Source organism: Anabrus simplex, chromosome 6 (genome assembly GCF_040414725.1).
Source record: "Anabrus simplex isolate iqAnaSimp1 chromosome 6, ASM4041472v1, whole genome shotgun sequence".
Classification (NCBI taxonomy): domain Eukaryota; kingdom Metazoa; phylum Arthropoda; class Insecta; order Orthoptera; family Tettigoniidae; genus Anabrus; species Anabrus simplex.
The window spans coordinates 115,262,698-115,288,072 of NC_090270.1; the positions used below are offsets into that span (position 1 = coordinate 115,262,698).

At 37.6% G+C, this 25,375-nt stretch overlaps 1 protein-coding gene across 1 annotated transcript in view; it reads left to right on the plus strand.

Annotated features, from left to right (window-relative positions):
- Positions 1-25,375, plus strand: part of LOC136875886 (uncharacterized) — a 637,093-nt gene that overhangs the window by 556,845 nt on the left and 54,873 nt on the right. Inside the window, exons 9-10 of the mRNA XM_067149506.2 lie at positions 6,172-6,344; positions 9,840-17,970. Of these exons, the coding sequence (XP_067005607.2) occupies positions 6,172-6,344; positions 9,840-17,970 (8,304 nt within the window). The remainder of the gene's footprint in view (positions 1-6,171; positions 6,345-9,839; positions 17,971-25,375) is intronic.

Sequence of the window (25,375 nt, forward strand, 5' to 3'; positions counted from 1 at the left end):
ATCCCTAGAAATGACCAAGCAAAGCTCACAGAAAGAAGAATTGAAGGGAACTGCCTACTTGCCTTACATTCACAACACCACAGATCGAATTCCCAAGGTCCTCTGCAAACACAATATAGAAACCGTGTTTGGCAGCGCCACTAAAATTGCTCACATTCTGAGTAAAACCAAGCACAAATTGTCCTCACTTTTACATCCTGGGGTATACGTAATTCCCTCTACTTGTGGTAAGGTATACATTGGCCAAACATGCCGTTCCATTGGTACCTGTATCAGAGAACATGAACGTAATATTCATCTCAACCAACTAGACAAATCGTCAATAGCTGAGCACACTCTATTGTCAGGTCATGATGTCATGTACCAAGATGCTCGAGCTCTTACCCACACCAGACACTACAGGTCCAGGATTATACGGAAAGCTGTGGAAATACGTAGAAATCCTAACAATTTCAACAGGGACACCGACTATCAATTAAGTAATACCTGGTTGCCAGCCATTAAGAATTTACTTAGGTAGTTCCCTTCACTGTCCTTTCACTATTGTTATTTTGTCTCGGTGTTTTCCAAATTCGTACGTTTCTCGTCGCCAGATGTTTCATTCCAGGCTTGTGTCTATATCATACACCTGTCAAAGTCATATGTCACGTACACATGTTATATGAACCGCTGAGTCTGATGGTTCAGTCAGCTTCCGCTTTGAACGCTAGCATTGTGCCACATCCTGGTAGCCATGTGGTGGCGAATGAATGTACCATTTCCACTTCTATTATAACGTCTAAATTTTAAAGAGTCATTGTTTAGGAAGCCTTGCTCGTGGACAGTCGAGATTTCTTCTGAGGACGCAGAACACGGTTCTCTGCGAAACGTAAAGAATTTCACCCTATTTTCTTGACACGTCATAAGCCCAAAAGCCTTTACAGCATTACATGTTTTTTATCTCTTATTGATCAGGAAGATAATGTAAAAGACTATGAAGGAATGATCACTTGCAGATTTAGAGAAAAGTGTATCATGAAAGAGGTGCTTCGAGCCTGGGCCTTTAATACTTACAATAACATTGAGCCGGAAGAAAAGATGTGATGCCCTACAATGTCCTAAGTCCTTAATACATATCTGCAATGACATTACACTGACTGTTGTTAGTTGAGGTGTGCTTTGTCTCTTACGCTCCCACTCATTTTTGCTAGATGGCATTACTGCTGCTATTATACTAGACTACCCTGTCAGTGACAGGTACGACTGCTAGTTAATAAATAAAACTAAATGAACATGTAATCTGCTGAGCAAGTTGGCCGTGCGTTTAAGGGGCCCACAGCTGTGAGCTTGCATTTGAGAGATAATGGGTTCGAACCCCACTGTCGGCAGCCCCGAAGATGGTTTTTCGTGGTTTCCCATTCTCACACCAAGCAAATACTGGGGATGTACCTTAATTAAGGCCATGGTCATTTCCTTCCCACTTCTAGCCCTTTCCTATCCCATTGTCGCCATAAGACCTATCTGTTAATTACACATTCATTTATTTAAACACCATTAAATGTGGTTCCACCTTGTCAGTACTGTTAACAGTCTTTATTATGTTATTATTTTAATTTTGAGTCAGTACAGACCTAAGATAATTGACCATTATGGTTAAAATAATTAAGAAAGACAAAAATAGTTATTGATTATTTTTTCGTTGAGAAAATTAAATTGTAAACAGTTAATGGATGTAACAACATTACCAGGTGATGCGTTTTATTATTAACAAATACATGGCAATTGGGAAATATCATGGTGGCAGTGGTCACGTACAGTAGTGTAATAATAAAGTTACAACATAATTACCCGACAACAATCACTACAACAACAAGAGCACAACAAGGAATTCCATGGAAAGAAAATATTACAAGAAATACTGTTAGTTTAACATTCTAAATCCAGCATCACCGTATAAAAAAATTCACACACAGCGTAAGTATTTCCAGCGCTTAGCACTATGGCTTACAATACTGTAAGTTGAGCTTATTACTAGCTTAACATTACAAGTTGAAACCTAACTACCCAACAACACCAACTACAACAACAAGAGTATAACGAGCAATTCTACTGATGGAGAGCACAGAGTAGTGGTAGCTAAATTGAAAATAGGTAAAATTGTGAGAGTAAAATAAATAAGACAGAAGAAAATAATAGTATGGAAATTAAAAGGTAAAAGAACACAGGAGAAATTTCAGGAGAAATTAAAGCAGCACATCCCTTTATCAGAAATAGAAAATGTAGAAGAAGAAAGGACCGAATTTAAAAACCTGTTTGTAAGCTGTGCAGAGAAAATTTGTGGCAGAACTTCGGCAAGAATGACGGAAAAGGAGACACCTTGGTGGAATGGAAGGAGGTGAAAGATAGCATGGCAAGAATGGAATAGAGATAGGAAAGAAGAAGTAAGATTAAGTATCAGGAAATTAAAAGTGTAAAAAAAGTGATAAATGAGGAAAAGAAAAAATGTTGGGAGAGATTTTCAGAAGAGTTGAAAAAGGATGTAAATGGTGGAAAAAGGATGTAGTATGAATTGATAAAAAATTAGAGAAAAGAAAAATCTTCACAAAACGAGTGAAAGAAGAGAGTGGAAATGTAGTAACAGACCCAGAGGAGATAAAGAATAGATGGAAAGATCATTTTGATAAGCTCCTGAATGTGAGAAATGAGGCAGAGGAGAGTGTAATGGTAAATGAGGATGATCCAGAAATGGAGAGTGATATTGCAATGGCAGAGGTGGAAATGGCTGTTAAACAAACAAAAACAGGAAAATCAACAGGGATGGTTGAAATATGTCTGCAAATGATAAAGGCAGCAGGAACTAATGGTCTATATTGGTTATATAGGCTGCTGAAGTGTATATGGAGGAAAAAGCAAGGTGTAATTTAAGAAAGGTGACAGAAAGGTATGTGTCATTTATTGAGAAATTATGCTGTTTTCACAATTAGCCAAAATATTGGAGAAAATAATAGAAATGAGGATGAAAGAAAGGGTGGAAAAAAATTGAAGAAGAAGAGCAGTATGGATTTTGACAGAGCAAGTCAATGATAGACCCTATATTTACCATGAGATTGTTGTTGAAAAACAGTGGGAATATGGAAAAGATCTGGTGATGGTATTCCTTGATCTAGAGAAGGCATACCATAGTGCTAATAGAGAAAAAGTGTGGGGAAACCCTGGAAAGAAAAGGATGTGGAAGGCAAGCAAAGCAACTAATGAAAGCAATGTATAAGAATTGTTCTAGTTGTCCCTCGACTCCAGCGAGGAGAACATATTGGTTTAGAAACCAAACTGGTCTAAGACAGGGAAGTATATTGTCTCCACTTATTTTATAATGGTTATGAATGAAATTCTAAAGGAAGCAAAGGCAGGATATGGAGAGGATATGTAAAAGGAATGGGAAAGGAACAGGTAGTAAGAGGGGAATTGGAAAGAGAAGTTAAAGGAAAGAGACCAGTAGGAAGACCAAGAATTAGGTGGATGAATCAGATTTGGAAGGACATTAGACAAACTGGATAGGATGTGGCGGAAGTAATAGAGCAGGAAAAGTGGAAGGACAGAAAGGAGTGGAGGAGGCTTGTTAACCACACCCGGGCAACTGGAGTGGGACATTGATGATGATGATGATGATGATGATGATGATGATGATGAAAATATTGTTATTTGCAGATGACATAGTGATCTGGGGAGTCAACAATACAGAACTGCAAATTCAAGTAGAGGCTTTAAATGACAATATTGAGAAATATGGTATGAATATCAGAGTGGAGAAGAGCAAAACAGTGGTGATGACAAGAGGAGAAAGAGAGGGATAAGAAATCTTAAGTATCATGGGAACAATATCTTGAGGTTGTTGAATACTTCAAATATTTAGGAAGTGAAATAATGCAAGATGCAAGGTTTGGTAAGGAGATCAGCAGAAGGGTACAAGCAAGAAATACTTTCTACGAGAATGTAAGTAACCTGGTGTGAAACAGGGAAGTCCCTATGAAATGTAAAGAGATAATGTACAAGATGTACTTTACACCTATATTAACATATGCATCACCGGGCGAGTTGGCCGTGCGCGTAGAGGTGCGTGGCTGTGAGCTTGCATCCGGGAGATAGTAGGTTTGAATCCCACTATCGGCAGCCCTGAAGATGGTTTTCCGTGGTTTCCCATTTTCACACCAGGCAAATGCTGGGGCTGTACCTTAATTAAGGCCATGGCCGCTTCCTTCCAACTCCTAGGCCTTTCCTATCCCATCGTCGCCATAAGACCCATCTGTGTCGGTGCGACGTAAAGCCCCTAGCAAAAAAAAACAAAAAAACATATGCATCAGAGACTTGGACTTTGACAGCAAGAAATGAGAGTAAATTTCAGGCTAGTGAGATGAAGTTTGTGAGGAGTATGGTAGGGAAGACAGGGAGGTACAGAGGAAGAAATAATGAGGTCAGAAAAGAGATAGGGGTAGAACAGCTGAGTGATAGGATGGAGAAGAATAAATTGAGATGGTTTGGACAATTTGTGAGGATGCAGGAGGGAAGGATAACAAAACAAGTGTTGGAGGCTGAGATAGAAAGAAAGAGGGCAAGAGGGAGGCCTGGAGCAAGATGGATGGGCTCTGTCAAGAACAGTATAGAGTAAAAGAAGACTGGACTGGAATATTATGGAAGAGGAGTGGTGGAAGGAGAGGCTGCAGTGGAGAAGTGCCATCAACAGTCCAACATGGCAGAAGCTGGACAATGGGAAATGATGATGATGATGATGGTGGTGGTGGTGGTGGTGGTGGTGGTGGTGGTTAAAATAATTAATAAGACCTATCTGTATCGGTGTAACATAAAGCCAATTGTGAAGAAACAGAAAGCATGTAATCTAAATTCATCCTAACTTCAGATTATTATATTTATTTGAAATTTTAATGATCTTTTAGTATTAACCATTATCATTGAGTATTTTTAAATAACTCCAATGAGCTGGCAATGTAGTTTCCCAGTATTAGCTGGGATGAGTAGCTCAGATGGTAAAAGTGCTGGTCTTCTGAGTCCAAGTTGGCAGGTTTCATTCTGGCTCAGTCTGATTGTATTTGAAGCTGCTTAGATACGCTAGCCTTGTGTAAGTAGATTTACCAGCACATAAAAGAACTCGTGCTAGACGAAATTCTGGCATCTCATTGTGTGTGTGTGTGTGAAAATTGAACAAATAGTCATTAAACTCTACCTCTCTTTTTATTCTAGAATTTCTCTAGATTATGATCTCCCTTATGTTTTCATTTCATGCCATGAAATTTCATTATAGACACTTGCAACCTCCAGGCACTTGGAGCTCTCTTTCTTTGAATTTTATTATTGTTAACTCCAGAATTATTCATTGATGAGTTCAGTTACAATTCTGAAGGTCATCCTTATCTCTGATAATTGAATATTAAAAAGAGACTACTCGTGATGTTTGGGAAAAACAGATAATGAAGTACCTTGAAATTAGAGATGTGAACTGGTGTCACATATATGAACAGCATCTGTGAATGGATAGAACAAATTGGAGGAGGCTCGTACACAACCGCACCCAGCTTGCTGGAGCGAAGAAATGATGATGATGATGATGATGATGATGATGATGATGATGATGATGATGATGATGATTATAAGGACTACTTCATACTTTTTAGGTTTGCTTTTTGTCTTATTTTGTGTGTACCTTAATTGTTTCACATGTTTCCCAGCACTTAGCTGGTGCTGGTGGTCAGGTGGTTTGGGAACTGCTTCTTGTGTACAAAATAATGGGTCTTATCCTGGTCAGTGTCAATGGTTGTTTAAGGAATCTGTTTTTGTTCATATTGACTTGTAAGGTAAGAAACTTGTCCATACATTACAAGTCGAAAAGTTGTAAGTTGTAATCAATTTACATAGAGCGTTCAGTTTTGCCAATAGAGATACTGATTGTAGTATTGACTGCAGTGGTGTTACTTGCTTTGGAGAGTGAAATATCAAATTATATTTTTTTAATTCTAAATATTTCTCAAATATCTTCTGTACTCCAGCTGATGTTTCTTTGCTTCAAACTTTTAACAAAAAATAAAAATTAAACCTAATCTTTTACCCCTGTTCTGTAGTCTGTTAATTCGGCAGACCTGTTGGTGTTTCACTCTTTCTGAGTTTACTTTTTTTAATTTGCAGGTGACACCTGGAGCAAATGTATGGAACCTCGGTGTTGTGCTGTGGGAAATCTGTGAGTTTGGCAAGCTACCTTACTCTGAATTGACAGATGATGAGGTAATAGTGAAGGTCCTAGGTGAAGGAAACCACCGCCTTAGTTTACCATCCAGATCCTGTCTCCATAGGCACAATCTGTAAGTGGTGCAAAATATTTACTTTTGAATTTTCTAATTTGGCAGAATGTGGAGTTAAAGCAAATGCCGTCATAATATAAATGCCTAATAAAATAAGTTTTACATTTTATAGTTTCCAAAATGCATAGTGGACTTTATTTGATATATGATTTACTTGTTGATATTTTAAATCCCTTAATTTAACTGTGTAAAAATTAAAAAAAACAAATGTTTGTTCAAAATTTCAAACTTTTTAATTGCTGAAATTCATTATTAGCATATTGTACCAGGAAAAGTTGTAGGTATAAGGAGCATGAGATGTTATTTTGCAAAACTTAAATTTATTCAACTGGCTTGACACATATATAACTTCATTATTATCTCGCGTTGGAAATTAGAAATTAATTGGAAATCTCTTCTGTTAGATTTATTCTTTAATATTTCAGTAAATATTTTGAATCCTGATAAATATTTGCGATGAATGAAAGTTGAAAATAAACTAATTTCCTTTATTAATTTCATAGCGTAAATATCGCTTCATAATTCTGTAGAGTTTTCTAGAATAATCACTTGTAATGCATACAGTCTTTCTAGAGTAATCACTTGTAATGCCTACAATCTTTCTAGATTATTCACTTGTAATGCCTACAATCTTTCTAGATTAATCACTTCACATTGTTATTTGAAATACCTACAGTCTTTCTAAAATATTACTTTAAATTTCCTAAAGTCTTTTAAACTTAGCACTTGATATTAAATTAGCACTTGAAAAGAATAAAGTGACTTTTCATGATGTTTATAATTGACTAGTACTATTTAGCATATGTGAATGATTTCAAAGTAATCATTGTCTTTAACAGTTCAAAAAGTTTGATGTTAAGTGCACTCATATCACCTGAATGTCCATGACGCTGGAACTGGGGAATGTGGTTCTTCGAACAGCATCTGGAACTCCTTCGATGTCGTGCGCACCACGTTGTACCACGTACCATCTCCCAAACTGTACCACGTTCGATCCCACGCTGTACCACATTCAATCCTGCTTTGAACCATGTTCCATCTCCCGCATCGAGTCAGGTGTTAGGTTGATATGAGAGTTAAACACTCGGTCAAGATTTCTGGTGTCACTGATTAATTGTGAAGACACGAGAAAGTTCAATTGATGATAAATTGTGAGTGTTAAAATAGCACGATCTGATCAGATGAATATTAGTAAATCACTAGTAAACAGTACTTAGAATCGCACTTTGAATCACAGTCGGTCATGTAGAATTCAAAATAATAATCACACTTTGAGATAATTATGGCTTTGAGAGAAAGTAAAGCACAGTTTGAAACAATTATGGTTTCAAAGCACAAAACACTGTTTGAAAGATTCTACCTTTAGAAGCACAGTTTTAGGTAATCACAATTTTGAAGCACAGTTCAAGTAGTAATAGTTTTGAAACACTGTTCAAATAATTCATACTATTTACACATAAGAATAATGTACCATCAGTCAAAAACCACTTTGTACTTGGTTTAAAATATAACCTGAAGTTTAACACTTGTCGGGTTATCAAGTGCGAGTTCAGTACATTTACTACACACGTAAGATGTATTCAAATGTTCTTAATTATTTGTGACACAAATACTAAGGGGATCTTATGTGTTATTGCCCTTCACTTAAGTTAGTATTTCATGGAATTGCCACAAAATGTCCTTAAGATTCACTAGGTTATTTGATACCACTGTTCAAAAATAAGTAATGTTTGGAAAAATTGTTCACTCTCGGTTACGAAAAATACTAAGTTCCGAGTTCTCGAAATATCCTAAGTTCCGATCTATCACTGTCAAATGTTAAACACTCATTCCAGCACATGCTGAAATTTTATAAGTTCGGAGATATTATTGAGAAATATTAGAGTTCGTCTTGGCACACACCGGATTTTTCTAAGTCCGTAGCACTGCAGAAATTTTATAAGTACGACGACTAGTTTCGCGTAATGCGACAAAGTCCTCAGGTTCGACACCTCCACGTGGCGACTGTATGATGACCCATCATGGTTGAGTTGTAGATTGCAACTAATTGTACCTCTCCGGTCTCCGCTCTTTTATACCCAAAGTCAAGGCTGGCTGCCTGCTCCTCGTGGAAAATGTGTTTTCTTTCCACCTCAATATCTTGGGAATCCATAGGCCAATTTACTTGAAATTTGGGCAAGGTTACATTTACATAATGGGCTTCACAGTGATGTACTTTATTATTTTGTACCTGAAGGGTTTGGAAGATATAAAATTCCTTCTAGTACATTCTAGACTAGTGAGCCAGCTGCACGTGGAGATTACGTCATCCTGCATGCTTCCTGCTCTCTCTCTCACACAGACAGCTTGGAGCTCGTTCTCGTCCCTTTACCTCGCACGCTGTATTCAAGTATTTACGCCTTCACGTCGCAAATAATTTGCGAATTAAAAACACAATGTTCTATGCCTTAGGCATTGATGGTACAATGTGTTATGGAGAATTATAATTTTCAAAAATTATTCATGAAAAATATAGGACACCTTTTTAAAAGAACCTACATAAAAAGCCTGAATATATATGTTGCTGTTAAAAATAAAGGTAAATGCTGGGAATTGCTTTCAGCAGTAAATATTTTATGAATAATTATCATTTAAAAAATTTAGTGATTGTGCTGAAATATTAAATTTTACAATGAAAAATAAGACATATTATCCGTCATAAATCACTTTCCACCGAGTTCAATAGTTGCAGTGGCTTAAGTGCAACCAGTATCCAATATTCGAGCCCCACTGTCGGCAGCCCTGAAGATGGTTTTCCTTGGTTTCCCATTTTAACACTAGGGAAAGGCTAAGGCTGTACCTTAAATAAGGCCACAGCCACTTCTTTCCCACTTCTAGCCATTTCCTGTCCCATCATCGCCATAAGACCTATCTGTGTTGGTGCAACGTAAAGCAACTTGCAAAACAAAAATCACTTTCCAGTGTTTGTTGCCATATGATATGCTTTTTAGCTAGGAACACTACAGAGCTGCATCAGTCATCATTTGTATGCCCTTAATTCGCTTCTCTTCTTCTGTCCCATTGTACTTTGTTAGGATTTTGTTTGAGAATTTGAAAAGCAGAAGTGAAGTTACAGGCCATATTGTGGCTGCTTTATTAACTAGGATGCCAGCCCTGCGATCTAGGTGTAGCAAGTTGGTTCGGTCTAGGGGTAGCAAGTCTCTTTCTTACCCAGAGGCCCTTGGTTTGATTCGTAACCAAGTCAAGGATTTGCAGGCCTCTGAGCTGAGCAACAGTTGCTTGGTAGTCATTGTTCATCAGCACCATAGGGTTGGTTTGTTTCAGGTAACTACAGTAGTTACACAAAACATTTATATTCAGGACTTTAGCTTTATTTATTGCATTCTCTTAGGTTGCCTAAATATTCTTAGGGTTTTTAACAGTTTTGAGTTCAGAGTTTAAACATTTGTTTGTACACTTAGTTGAAATACTGATCTCTTCTGTTTTGTTTTACAGGTACCATCTGATGAGACTTTGTTGGAGCCCTGCATCTCAAAGACCAGCTCTACCTCAAGTTCTAGCCATGTTAAATCATCTTTATACTAACCGTGAATATGCAAATCAAGATGGTGATGATGTTTATAATTTGAAAGCTGATGAGGATTTTGAGCGCCGTTGGGAAACCTTTAAACCGAACACTATACCTAAAACTGACAATCACCTGGTTACAAACAGTGTATCTGTGTTACAGTCTCCAATTAAAGAAGCATCCAGTGCAATCCCTCCAGTTCTTGTGGCTGATAATCTTGAAGCTGAAGGTGGTAAAGAAGACAAGTTTTTAAATGAACCTAAGAAACTTTTCATCTTGTCACAACCCACTTTTGACAGTATGATGATATCACCTCAAGATACCTCAAATACTATATCAGATGTAAACTCTATTACTCCTCTCACAACTTCTCCACAGCCTTCATTAACTAGCAGCACGGGTGGAGAATTCTTCCTTCCAACTCTACAGCATCGTCATAAATCGCCAAGTCTTCAAAATCTTAGAGGATCTTTGGATGACTTATGTGAGTGTAATGGTGAATTGAATGAAGTTGTGGAAGGTTCAGCTGAATTAAGCTCTGAAGTATCAGAGGCATTAAAAGAAAGGCAGAAAAGAAAGAGCATTGACAATGTGGTGGTTGAAGAAGAAGCCAATAATGCTAAAATGTCTGTACTAGATGTAAGATTACAAGAGGAAAGCATTGGAACATTAATTTCAGAACCTGAATTTGATTCGTGGCTTCAAGGTGTGGAAACTACAGATGAAGAGGATGCAAAGTTTGTTAGGAAAATATCAGAAGCGATTAGAGACCTTGATAATGCATTAGCCTTAGAGAAGACATCCTCATCATCTTCATCTTCCGAAGCATCCAGTAATTCTGCATCCCATCATCAGAGTCCAGCTAAGGAAGTTACTCCTATTACATCAGACCAGAATGTAGTTTTAGACTTCCGATTGGGTCCCTCGAGTTCACATGCATTATCAGGAGTATTTTCTTGTAAAGAGGTTACTTTTCAGCCAGATAGCTTGCAAGATGATAGTTTACTGGAGAGATCTTTACCTCGTGAAGGTAATAGAGCTACTGATTCTGGAACTGACACAGAGGATGAAATGTGGAGGAGGCGCATTGAATGTGGAGAATTCTCAGCAAAAGTTAAAGAGAAGTCAAAAAGTGTAGCTGATCTTATGGTCCTTACCCATATTGAATGCAGTGATGGAAGTGATTCAGATCCTCCTTCTCCATCCTGGGGTTTAGAAAGGAATTTGAACAGCAGAGACTCATTCTCAAAGCAGCGTCGTGGTTCTTCAAACAAAACGTACAATCTGAACACAAGTAGTGGCTTGGCTTTTGGTAGTGAGAGTAATATTCATCATGCTGTGCTGGGTGAGGAGTTCAGACATACATTGTTAAAACTTCATGAAGCTTTGAAAGATATTAAGAATGTTAATTCAGTACAACATCAAGATGCGTTTGAAAATGATCCTCTCCTCCCCCAAGAGAATTCAGTTTTCCATTCAAGTAACCCTAAATCAATCATTTTCCCTTCTCATCACCATCAGAAAAGTGATTTTTTAGACATTGATGCCTCGGAAATCCCCAAACCCACCCCTGAAAAAGTGTTTTGCCAGAGTGTTTCTAGTGAAGTTCTGTCTTTACAGAATGATAGGTGTATAAGTGAAGACTTATTAGGAAGTGAACATGATAACATTTGTGTAGTTACAAGTAATGAAATAGAGGATAGAAGCCAAGTGCCTGAAGTAGAAATATTTGTTAAGGAAGTAGTGAAACTTAGTGATCAAGAAGTAAAGAGTGTCTGTGATGAAAGGAACATGGGTGACTGTGTCAGAAAAGAAGTGTGTGTAGAGGACTTGAATGAAAATATATCTGTGTGTGTTAAGAACTTGGATGAAAGTGTACATTCGAACATTCCTTTCAGTGATCTATTGGAACCTAGTAGCAGCCTTTCTGAGACTGAAAATGGAAGACAAGAACAGATTCTGATTAGTGACTCGGTGTCTCAGAATGATGTGGTAGAATCGGCTTTATCACCTACTGCTGAAGACGATTCAACAGAGGGAATTCAGGGAAACCAAGAAGTGTCATGCACCAGTGAATCAGTCAGTTGTTCTGATATTAGTCTATTTGTACCCAGTGATATCTTTAGTGAACTTAATGATTCAGAACTGATAGATTCTAGTGATATTGTAAATATTTTAGAGAGTAGTCCAGTAAAAGATAACATATTCTCTCCACTTCCACAGCATACAAGTACACCTCAAAATGGAAGTATATTGTACAACAATAATACTTATAGATCTGAAGAAGCTAGTTGTGTTCACCGAAATCTTGAGTTTGAAGAACCCATGAGTAAAATCATTTCTGATCATGATGAAACACAATTCTCTCTTTCCTCAATTAAACCATTAGATTCCAGTGTAGGCTCATTTTCTGATTCATCAAAAGCACAAACTAGTACGAATTTTGGTACTTCTACTGACTCATTTGACTTTATAACTCACCCTGATAGTAAAGACAGCAAAAATGAATCCTTCAGTGATCCTCCTGCTCCAAGGATGGAACTTACTAAAGCAAATCTTCTCACTCATGCATTTGAAGAATCTAAGCCGCTTTCATCTGAACGTGATGAACCAGAAGCATCTGTTATACTTGGACCTTGTGAAGATTATACTTTAGATTATTTTAAAGGTCTTAAAACAACATCTGAGGACAATTCTCTGAAAGTTTTTGATTCAGAGGAAACTAATCCTGAATTATCAGAATGTGATATACCAGAAATTGTGGAGAATGACTTCCATGAAGAGAGAATAAACAATCCAAAATTACTTGTGGATGAAAACTATGACTTTTCTCATGATATAATTCCAAACATTGACAATAAGTCACTGATAGAAACTCATACTTCATCACCTTTACAAACCAGCATTTCCTCCCTAGAAAATTCCAATGGCAATGATAACTTACCCCTAAATGAAAAGAGTTTAACATGTTCATTTTTGGAAAATGAAATCAGAGAAGAAAGTTTTTGTAGAGAACACAAACCTGTAGAAAACCTAAGTATACCAAATACAATTTTTGTTGAAGCAGAAAGTATTTCTGTAGATAGCCAAGAAGAAACCACAGGTAAATTACTTACAGAGGAATTACCTATTAATGGCGATGTCGTTCTTCAAGACAGATTGAAGAGTGTAAATTCTGACTTATGTGTTCCAAACTTGAACTTTATCGCAGCTACTCCATTGCCTTCTGGAAGAAATAGCCCCGAATTGGTTGTGGAGAATGGAAATGATTATGTAGAAATAGAATCAATGCCTACTGAGGTTTCTCCTGTCATAAATGGAGAGACATCTGTTATGCTGAACAATTTAAGTGAATTTTGCTCAAATGCTGGTGCTGTGAGGGAAGAACCTTCAGTACAGCCAAGGATTTCTTCAGAACTGAATGTTGAAGAACTCTCGGCTCCAGCAGCAACTGACGTTCATGATGTAGAAAGTCCTGTTTCTGAAAAAGCTGTCAACGTTTCATGTTCCTCTGAAGTTGAACCATCATTCACAGGAAAGTCAGATATGCCAGTAGTTGCAAGTACATCAAGTGATAGTTCAAGTCATTTTAATGAAAGGAACTCTCTTTTAAATGATTCCTCAAATGTTATCCTTTCTCATCCTGCAAAGGAAACAGATGATTTTAAAAATATTGAAATATTGGAGAATGAAGAATTTGTACATAGATTAATTTCTTCACTTTCTGATTTATCTATTGAAAGCAAATCATTAGAGGCTGCTCCTGGCATTAATGAAATGGACCACTTATCAGGAAATGTTATGCAATCAAAACATGAATATTGCAGCTCTAACGAAGTACAACTTTCTGAAGATCTCTTGTCACCTGTAGATGACAACACTAAAGATTCCACAAGTGAAATCGTATCTGAAAGCATGTCAACTGTTAAAAGTAATTTATTTGAGTGTGATACTGTTCAAAATTCACCAGATATTGTTGAAGGTCACGTATTGTCTTTAGTACCTGAAGAGATAACTGTTGATGAGGTGCCTGTTGAAATTAATTCTGTTTTGAATGAAGAGAAACAGTGTGAAGATAAAACCATTGATCCTTTAAGCTTTATTGAATCCAATATAATTGATCAGGCTGTTATGAAGGAAGCTGCTATTCTAGTAAACTCTGATACTAACTTAACAGTTCAGAGTAATTTGTTACAACTGAATGAAAACCTGGCAGTGAAAACTTGTAATGTTTCATTCAGTTCAGGAAGCAATGAAAAAATTGAAGTTCTGTCCACCAAAGTAAATGTGCAGAGTGTAGAACCAACCTTGAAATGTACGGAAGGTGATTTAGGCATGTTGCAGCTTTTGGTAGAATCTCCTTCTGGTGCTAAGGAACATGAAGACCTGCTGCCAGTTTTAAAAGAACAGAGTGTAAATGAAATCACCTCAGAAGGAATGGAATGTGTTGTGCAAGAAAAGAACTCCAGTATGAATAAATCTAATTCAGGTGAGAATAATCCAGCATTAAATGAAACTGGATCCAGCCAAAATATGATTTCAAACCTGAATTCTTCCGTGCATAATATTGACAAAATCTCTTCCTCCTGTATAGAAACAGATATGAACAAGTTTTGTACATCTCCTTTGTTGAATGAAACAGTTGCACAAAATTTCAAGACTGATGATAATAAAATCGTAACAGTTGTTAGTCCTACCTTAAAGGAATTGCCTCCAAAAGATGTTTCAGATCTCAGCAATACTGCCATGCCACTGTCATTGCATAAGATTGAAGAACCAAATTTACCAATCAACCTTACATCGGTAGTTACTCTTCCATTCAAGCAACCAGATTTTGAAGATAATTCTCTGATTGATGAAAAATTAAAAGTTTGTCCAGAATCAAAACAGTTCTGCTTTACTGAAGCAATGGATGTTTTTGTGAAAGATATACCAGGTAAAACAGATGATGCAGTAGAAAAATGGAAACAACAGAACATTGAAATTTTGGCTGAAGATTTCTTTCAGACCTCTTTGGATGGTAAGCAGTATGCTAACAAGGTGTTGCCAGTTGCAACAGATATTGGCTCTCATGATTTCTCATCTAGGTTTCAGATTGAAGAATCTGAAACTGCTGTTGAACTTGATGATGACGGGGAAGATTTTGGGCTTGATGTAGCAAAACATTCAACTCCAGATGATGAGCGAAGCAGTGACTCAGGATTTAGAGATAAAGGTAGTCTTAGTGAAAGTTGTGAAGATGCATGTGATGAAAAATACAACCTTGAAGATATTGAAGCAGAACTGGAAGAGACTTTTAATAAAGGTGGTTTCAATTATGTAGTTAAAGGAATTGATGGCGAAGAAGATGATCTAGATCATCATCATGGTGGCACAGATACTTCAGAGGATTTCAGACAGTCAGAAACGCCTGATGGTGAACTAGACAGTACATCTAGTCCAATAGGAATGTGTGGTAAATTGTCTCCAATAAATCAGGTTGATTCTCCATTTTGTTCTGGACAGAAAGATAAGCAAGTAGCTCCTGATCATTTTGCAGAGATGACTGTCCAGGATACATCAGATGAATTTGATAGCGAGTCTCCTTTGCAGAAACCAAATACTCATTCTCTGTCTGTCAGTAATATGAATGTTTTAAATTCTAAATCAGTCTATGTAGATAAAATTTCATCTTCAAGTCCTAGGAGGCATCATACTCCAGAAACACCTGATCTCTTAAATATTGAGGCAAGTGATATTCCAATGCCTGATCTTACAGTTGATCAAAGAAAAGGCATAGATGATAGGTACAACATTTCATCTCCTGACGACAAAACTGTGCCTGCCAAGCATAAGCAGTCAGATTTAAATTCAAACTGTCACACTCACTCAAGTTTTTCTGAAGAGAAGGACTTGATATTAGATATAGGTCAAACTGAGTTTCGAGCATTTTCTCCTGAACACAATACAAATTCATTCCTTAATAATAGTGACCTTTCTCCTATAAGGCATATGGGAGGTTGGTTTTTGCATCCGCCACATTTTGCTGCAGAAAAGGATGAAGCGAAACTTAGTTCAGAAGAAAATCATACTCTTGGTGACCTGATGGATGACGTTTTCATGAGTCCAAAAAGTTCAAGCTCCTCTATATCCAATGGTTCAAAAAGTGATGAAAATAATTGTAATGAAAACAACTATGTTCCTTTTAATCTTGATGAAGAGTTTGTAGCAGCTATTCGAAATGAATTACAGGAGAAATTGCCTTGTGCAAGACAGCACAGTCATGATGAGCCCGAGGATGATGGTGTTATTGATCCTGAAGATGATTTGTCTCAGGAGGAGAGGACAGATATAACTATTCATTATAATGTATACCCACCACCTTTATCTCCCATACTAGAAGAGAGAGAAAGTGTTAGTTCTATAACAACAACAATCAGTGATAATTTTTGTCCTTTTATACAAACTGCAAAGGAAACTTCAAAACAAGATTCTGATTCAGAACCTGCAAGTCCTGTTTTCTTCCTTGACTCCACAGATCCTTGTGAAAAAGAAGCTGAAGCACAACGATTTGAACAGGAAATTCGAGAGGCTCTAGAGAACTGTAGCCTTAGCAGTGCTGAAACAGACAGCAGTAGTGATAAAGGTCAACAGAAGAGCAGTGTTCTTGTTGAAGATTTGGAACAGCCTTCTTCGGATCAAGTTGACGTGAAACATCCCTCCAGCAGTGTTACTGTTGTAAGGGACACTTTCCAACAACCTGATTTTGATGATGATTTTCTTGTTGTTGACACTGAAACTAATCATGCTACTCTGTTGGAAAGTCCCAAACCAAAATCATACCTTGCGTTTGTTAATAAACGTCCCCTAATTAATGGAACAACGAAGGAAACTGCACAGCCAGCAGATTTCTTGGATGAAAAATTGACTGTCAGTGAAAGTTCAGATGGTAGCTTTTTTCTTCATGCTAAAAAATCCAGTGATTTGAATGCAGAGTCTGAAAATGTGAAAATCTCACCCGATGATGAGGCTTTTACTCCTGACAGTATATCTCCAGGCCAAGAGAGACAAGTGCCCTCATCTAACAGTCCAGCTTCATCTGATGGAGATAATCCTTCAGGAAACTTAGTGACACCCAATGATCCTTTTAATACAAGACTTGATTTGGGATTACAGATCCCTGCTGCATACAATCCTTTTTTTGCAAATTCTTTAGCGACACTTTACGATACTTCTGAAGTTCCTACGTATGACGTTGTAGAGGAAATTTCTTTGGGTTTACCAAATAATGAGGCTGCTGAAATAATTTCTGAACTTGAAAGTAGTGGTATATTTAACAATGTAGGCAAGGAAAGTGTTCAGAATGATTATAGTAATGAAACTGGTGAGGAATCATCAAGAACCACAACTGAAAATGATTCTGAGGCTATTTCTCTTGAAGAAAACTCTGATTCATTGAAGTCGGGTTGTTCGATGTCTGTTCATCAAGAGAAGAAAAGTTTGTCACTTGTTATTCCCAGTATGAAACAATATAGTGAGCAAAATGATCTTGAAGATAGTTGTTCTCAGGCTGATAATCTGCAGTTATCTTCAGTGAGCATCGAATTAGAAGAAAGTATTGATGAAGCTAATGGTCCGACTAGGTTGTTGAATGATACTTTGGATCTATATAAGAAGAAGAAAGCATCTCAAAAAAATGATTTGTCTCCTACTGCAGAAGATAAGGACTGGAGCGTCACCAGTCTAGAAGCTGCATTGCTTAGCACTAAGGCTCCAATGCCATCCCCAGAAGAAGAATCGTGGAAACAGATCCCATCAATGTTGGCTTTCTCTGACTTGAATGAAGTGATTTCAAGATGTGGTAATGAAGAAGGTTTTGGTGAAGCAATGTTTGCCAGTTCCTCAAGTCCTACATACCCTCCTCAAGAAAATGATGATGATCTCATGTCGACATCCTTCAGCCTTAAAGGAGACTCTGATGACCTGGCAGATTGCTACACCCCTGACTGGGAGAGTGAATCTGAAGACACCAATGACGATGATAACAATTCTTCATCGAGTGGAGAATTCATCTGGAAGGTATGTACATTTTTACTTTAACCATATTGAGGAGTTTTGTTATTGTTGTTGTTGTTTTTAAACCATATTGAGGAGTTCTGGTAACCAGTTGGTGTACTAAATTTGTAAGGAAAATGTATGACAAACATTTTTATTATTTCGTGTGTATTTTTTCCCTACTTTGAGAATTGCACTTTTGCTTAGAAAATCAGATTTATGCTTATAATGTAGGGGTGTAGATCTCTGAGGAAGAGTAGGAAAGGCACCAGTTTCCTTCCATAGGCCATGTTCAGTCACCACCATCATCATTACCGATGAACAAACGGTGGCAATTATGAAATTTTGCGTTCATGACCAGTATTACTTTAAAAAAAAGTATACTTCTGATCACATAGTAATACAGAAAAATTAGATTAAATACATAATACTTCCAGTTGTGTGTGTGTCTGTACCAGGTGAACCAGCTGCTCCTTATAATGTAGTTTTATGCTGCCTGCTGTTTATAAACTACCTGAAAACATTTGTTCCTGTAGTTATGCAAATATTACAAAATGAATGCTAAAAAAAAAAATCTCAGCCAAGGACATAATGGTGTGTCTAATTTCTGTTCATTTGTCCTCAGAGCTAAGAACAAACAGGAGGTAACTGTGGTGTTAATAAATAAGCAGTAATAATAATAGCTTGCATTCCAGAGATAGTGGGTTTGAACCCCATTGTCGGCAGCCCTGAAGATGGCTTTCTGCAGTTTCCCAGTTTCACACCAGGCAGATACTGGGGCTGTACCTTAATTAAAGCCTTGGTTGTTTCCTTCCCACTCCTAGTCCTTTCCTGTTTCATCATTGTCGCAAGACTTATCTGTGTCAGTGTGACCTAAAGAAAAATTGAGGTGCTGGCCTTCTGACTCCAACTTGGCAGGTTTGATCCTGGCTCAGTCCGGTGGTATAGCCTTGTGTCGGTAGATTTACTGGCACATAAGAACTCCTGCAGGACTAAATTCTGGCACCTCAATGTCTCCAAAAACTATTTAAAAAATTACTTAGTGGGACGTAAAGCCAGTAACATAATAATAATAATAATAATAATAATAATAATAATAATAATATATTATATAATATATATAATAATAATATATTATATAATATATATAATATAATATATTATATTATTATTATTATTATTATTATTATTATTATTATTATTATTATTGACCATTTTACTCTAGGCCAGGCCTTTCCAAGGCGAGCACTTTGCGCTGGGGTGCACCAGTGCTGCACTCAGCAGCACTGTTCCCCTCCTACCCCACCTAGTCCACGCAGTACATTGTTTTACATCAAGAACAGTTATGCGCAAAAAACTTTCGCAACTTTAAATCTGTTATGGATACTGTATCAAAATGTTTACATTTTTACAGAAAGCAAGGTTTGAACCATCGGCAGTTCAAAGAATTTTTAAAAGATCTCGAGGCAGAATGTAGCGACGTTCCCTTTTATTGTATTGTGCAGTGGTTAAGGTGCGCGAAAGTGCTAGAACCTTCTTTGCAATAATTGCAGAAATTGCTGTGTTCATGGAGATGAAAGGTTCTCCACAACCAACTTCGTAGAATAAACAGTGGGTAGCTGACCTCGCTTTCTTGCCTGACATAACGTCTCATTTGATGCTTTAAATATTTCATTGCAATGGAGAAACACATTGATTAGCACCATGTGTGATAGAATTAAGGTTTTCGAAATGCGGAAATTGTTATTGAAAAGTCAGCTTCAAGCCGGAAATTTGACAATTTTACTTCATTAAAATCATTGCATTTGTCTACTTCCAAAAATCAGACGTCGTTACAGATTTTGCACAATGAATTCAATGCCCGATTCAAATAAATGAACGGTATGGCACCTCAACTTGAAATACAGTATGTATGACCCCATTTTCAGCGCATCCTGAAAAACAATCATATTTCAAAACAGAGCTGATAAAACTACAGTGCAACACAATCCTAAAGGACAGGTACTACCACTTCAACGGTGATTTAATTTTCTTTTACACTAGGTGTTCATCCACAAGAATTTCCAAGACTTCATGCACTTACCTTAAAATTTACTTCAATGTTCGATACAACTTATGCATGTGAGCAGATGTTTTCAATTCTGAATTTAAATAAATGTAGAACTAGGACTTCTCTGTCTGATGTTGTGTTAGAGGCTGTACTTAGAATTTCTACTGCCAAATCGATTGGTAAATTAGTTGCCGCAAAGCGATGTCAACAATAGACTTAAATGCTAAATGTACATTAAGGCAAATGCAATGTATGTACAGAATAAATTGTTTGTCATCACAGAATTGTCATAAATAATATTGTTTTCGTGAGCTGCGTGCTGACTTGACGACTGTAGTTCTGCCTCTGTCACTTCCCGTCCCTCCCCCACCACGTCGTCGGTGCTCCAGCACAGCACCGGGGCTGCTGTCGGGGACGGCAGGGGCCGTGGGGGCGCCTCAGTTGGAATCGTTTGCTCTAGGCCTACTAGACGACAGAGTAAACCGAATCTTTCTTGGGCAACTATGGCTGAGTTTTTTAATGACTTTTGTCAGGTGAGCACCAAATGTGTCACCAGAGATCACCATCATGCTGGTATCATACAACATGGACTGTTAAGTAGTCATTTTTTCCACTCTTCAAAAATCCGATGACTTGTGCCAGTTTTGAACCAGTGATCTTGAGATCCAGAGGCCGACATTCTACCACAAATTCACTGAGAGAGCTAAACAAGTTGTGAACATAGCAGCCATATATATTTATTCCCATGAAACTTATAGCTGTCACACTGGTAAGCTGTGGTTTGATGAGTGTGGTGAAAGTACGTACACCTTGTAGCAAACTTAAGTACAGTAATGTACTGGTGTTTTACCTATCAAATGTTCCAAGATCTGGCCTGTGTTTGGAAACTGAAGCTCCATGCACAAATAAAAATATTTATACGACGTGGGACTCAAATATCTGACCGCACTATGGTCTGACTGGCTCTCCGATACTTAACCTACTCAGCTGTGGAGCAGATGTGAAAGTGCATTTAGTATGCAATTCTCCTCCCTATCTCTTCTTCAGTGTATTATTGCTTTAAAGTATTAATAGCACATTTTACTATACCTAATCACTTGACATGACCTAAAACTCCCTAATTTGCTAGATTAATGTACAACTGCTTGAAATAATGTCATATTTTTGAAACAGTGTTGTTCGTATGGTGCGAAAAATGAGAGTCCAGTGTGTTATGCGGGATACGCTTGCAGTGAGTTGTGACGATATGGTATGCAAAAAAAGTGGCCTGGTACCGTCAATGAGCCAGCACAAGTTAAAACACCCTAGAGAGCCAAAAACACCCCCAAAAACACAACATTAAAAAGAAAACAGACATGAGACTTACCTTAGGCAAGTCAGGGTGTCACTAATTTCATGTGAACTACGTATATCTTGGTACGGTATGATTGTTGAAAAGAGTTACCAAAAGAAGAAAAAACCCACCCTTTTAATAAAAGGTAAATACACCAAGTAGGTCAATCAACAATCAACAATAGTCATCAAGACCCCCATCACCATGGTAACGTACACATGCTAAAAGAAAAAGGTAGCGACCAATCCCGAAACAAAACACAACAATAGGAGCTTACATGAAAAGAACAAAAGAGAAAGTAGTAGATCCCATAACTCAAGAATTACAAGTTAAATTAACATTGAAAGGGGAACAGAAAGTTGATATACGAATGGGATCTAACCAAAATTTTAAAACACTTGCGGAAACTCACATGGTTGTTAAACTACCTTTAACACATTTTGTTTATGTAATACGGTTTAACGTAACAATAAATATAATGCAAGACCTTTTTGGAGATTTAAACTGAAAGTACAAATAGAAAACCGATTAATTTTAACTCTGAGAAGAAAAAAATTATCTAAATGTTCAGAAAATGGACATAATTTCTAGAAGTTACACCAAACACACAAAAGACCAAGAGAAGTAGTTGTTTCCTTAAAAGCACAATTCGCTGTCCATGAAGAAAAATCCAAAATTAAAATGCATGAGGTAGACTTACAGTTATGTTGAAGCTTGTAGAAATATGTTAACTCATGTTACAACATACCCACTATAGGTGTGGCTTATTAGGAGATACTCAAAACTATTTACACTAAATCACAAAAGAATTCAAGGATGACAAAAAAAGGACAGAAAAAACTTCTGAGGGCGATAACACTCAAATTAATGCTCTCATCCGGGACCCTTCTCACAACACCACCTTCTCCCATCGCACCAGAACAGAGAGTAATGGCCGACACAAGCTTATAAACAGTCATGGCTAGTCCAGTGCATGAAGCCGCGCACTCATTGGTCAGGCGCAGTGCCAATGAGGTTAAACCCGCTGCCGCAGAGAGCAGCACTAAGCAGGAACAAATTAGCGTTTCACGTGTCGAGTTGAAAAGATACACAATGAAGTATTTGAGGAATAGAAGCTTAGCACTCAAAGGCGAAGTGGATATTATAATTAAAAAGGTGAACACAGAATGGAAGACACCAGAGACAAGCAAAATTGTGTAATATTATAAGGCGAATGTAGGAAAGGAAAGCTAAAGAAAGTTGAAAGTAGAGAAGATGCATGTAGCTAGTAGTAAGGATGTGCATGTGGAGTTATGTTAGACACAGTGATTTAGTTAAAATCTAGGAAGTATCTCAAATGCTAAGTTTATCTAATTAAAGATACATTCAAGAAGTATTTATATGATATACAGTATATTACTAAATATTATGCTTAAATAATTTTTTAACATTTTCTTAGTTGGATTATATTTAATATTGTGCATTATAAAAAACCTAACTTCATGTATTGATTACGATGAATGAATACTCTCTCCCCAGTTTGTGATCATCTGTGACCGGGAGAGAACAGTATTTTATTCATTTGTAGGTAGACTATGCATCACTGAGGAGGCATGCTAGGTAAATTAGAAGTTCATTTCCCTTTGCTTTCCTCACCAGACCAGGAAGTACTGTTCATTGCTTCCACATGATTGAAAAATTAAATGTGGTGCATGCAAACAATTATGAGTGCACATAAGGTATTAAATATCTGTGATTACTATGTACTAAAAGTAGCAAAGCACAGACACTGCCAGTTGCTACTGATTGTTATCCATTTATTTTAAAAATTACTTTCATTATCTCTATTTATATGTCGTCCAGCTCCATGGCTAAATTGTTTAGCATTGCTGACCTTGGTCCAAGGGGTCTCAGGTTCGTTTCCTGGTTGGTTCAGGGATTTTAGCACATTGAGATCTTGCTCACTTTCATACATTTTAATCCTCCGGACTGGCCATTTATTATTTAATTTCAGATTTTAGAATTAAATACTAGTTTTGAACTTAGATAAATGTTCTATTTCATTGTATTTGAGTTCATACTTTCTACTTCATATCTGTAAAAACCGTAATACAATTTATAAATCCCCTCATCATTGAAATAGTGGATTGAAATTAATAGTTTAAAAAAATACATTTTAAAGTTCAGCATATACCCTGAACTAAAAAATTTTGCTGATATTGAATTTATTTGATTTTTAGGCCTTTCAGAATATTGTCATCAGCACAAATATCAACATTAGAATCGATATCACTGTCACCTGATCCTGAATCGTCATATGACACTTCCAATAAATTACTGCTGACCCCCTGTGGGTGTGGGATGCAGATGAAGAATACACCCACGGTATACTCTCCCTGTCGTAAGTGACAACTAAAAGGGGCCCCGGGGGCTCTCAACTTTAGAGCGTGGGTTGGCGACTGCAGTCTCTCTCTCTCTCTACCCCCTGTGGGTGGGGGACGCAGGCGAAGAATACGCCCATAGTATCCCTTGCCTGTCGTAAGAGGCGACCAAGGGATGATTGTATTAGAACCATCAAACTACTTGTGATTAGTACCATCACGCGGGGAACACCGTGGCCACCTTTACTTGCGAGTAGTACTGCTGTGTTAGGTACACAGCAGGTTTGTGATTAGTAGCAGCAGAGAGTGGCTTCACTGAGGGTTTACAGTACCTGTGATCAGTACCACTATATGAGCGACACCGTGGGTCTGCATTGTCAGTGATTAGTACCCACTATGTGAGGAACACCACGGGAATACCGGCGCCCATGATTAGTACACCTATGTGAGGAACACCATTGGTTTGCGTTGCCTATGAGTGATGCCATTATGTGAGAAACACCATAGGTCTGCGTTACCTGTGTGACGTACGATACTTATGAGTAATACCATAATGTGTTTCAAGAATATGCTTTAGAAGCAGTCCCTTGGTCAGTAATACTATTGTTTTCAGATAGTTTCTAGAAAGGTTGGGCATTGCAGGTCTGATCCACTGATTGTCTTAAACTCATATTCATCCATGCATTCTTCATCATCACATTTTGAATTCTGGTCAGAGGATGATTTTGAACTTTTAAATTGTCATTACATTTCGTCTAATTTCATTCCATTAGGGGCCGATGACCTAGATGTTAGGCCCTTTTAAACAACAGGCATCATCATCATCATCATCGCCAAATTACTGCTGTTCAGTCTATGTTCACACATGGCCGCCATTACCGTACATGCACACTGCTGTCGGGTTGACACAGCTCTGACACAGTTTGAAAGGAAGAAGAATATGATGTGTAGAGCTGTAGTTTCCTGCCATCTTTTTTTTTTTTTTTTTTTTTTGAGAACCACATGAATCAAATCGTATACCGCAGTGCCGATCAATGCACGTAGTATGTTTGTTTCATAGTAACAATGATGAAAACCATGCTGTGTGAGCTTTGTTCTGTGCAGTAAATGACACAACCCGTATGGCATACGGCCTTCGACCTCAATGTGTTTACTTTCATTAGTTTATTTCTATAGCTCGGAGGCTGGGTGTTTGTGCCATCTTCAGTATTAGAATTCATCTTAGGTAGGGCCCAATGCTCACAGATGCGGAGGTCACATATAAGACATCAACTCCTAAGACCTGCACCGGGCTTCTCTGGAGGCCACACACTATTTTTTAAATATTTTAAGTTGTCATATTATGCCTGTTAAATCCCAAGTCCATTGAATTGACAGTTTACTGTTTGCAGTATAACCTTTTATTTTTGGAGGAGAGAGTAAGCTTCAGTATTGTTGTATATTTGAATGCTGCTATGGTGTTGGATGATAGAAGGCTGAAAAGGAAAATCTCAGTAGTTATCTGGTATTGCGGCTGGATGCTTCCTGGGAGTTGACTCCAAGACAGGAGTTCATGCCGGCCGGGTGAGAGCCCATGCTCGGCGGCCTATGAAATTTTAGTTGGTGGCCACTCGGCCGGCCAACGGAGCAAAGCAAGTCTGTGTCCTGCGGCGGCGGGCTACAACATTCGGTTTCAGCTCTCAAGCC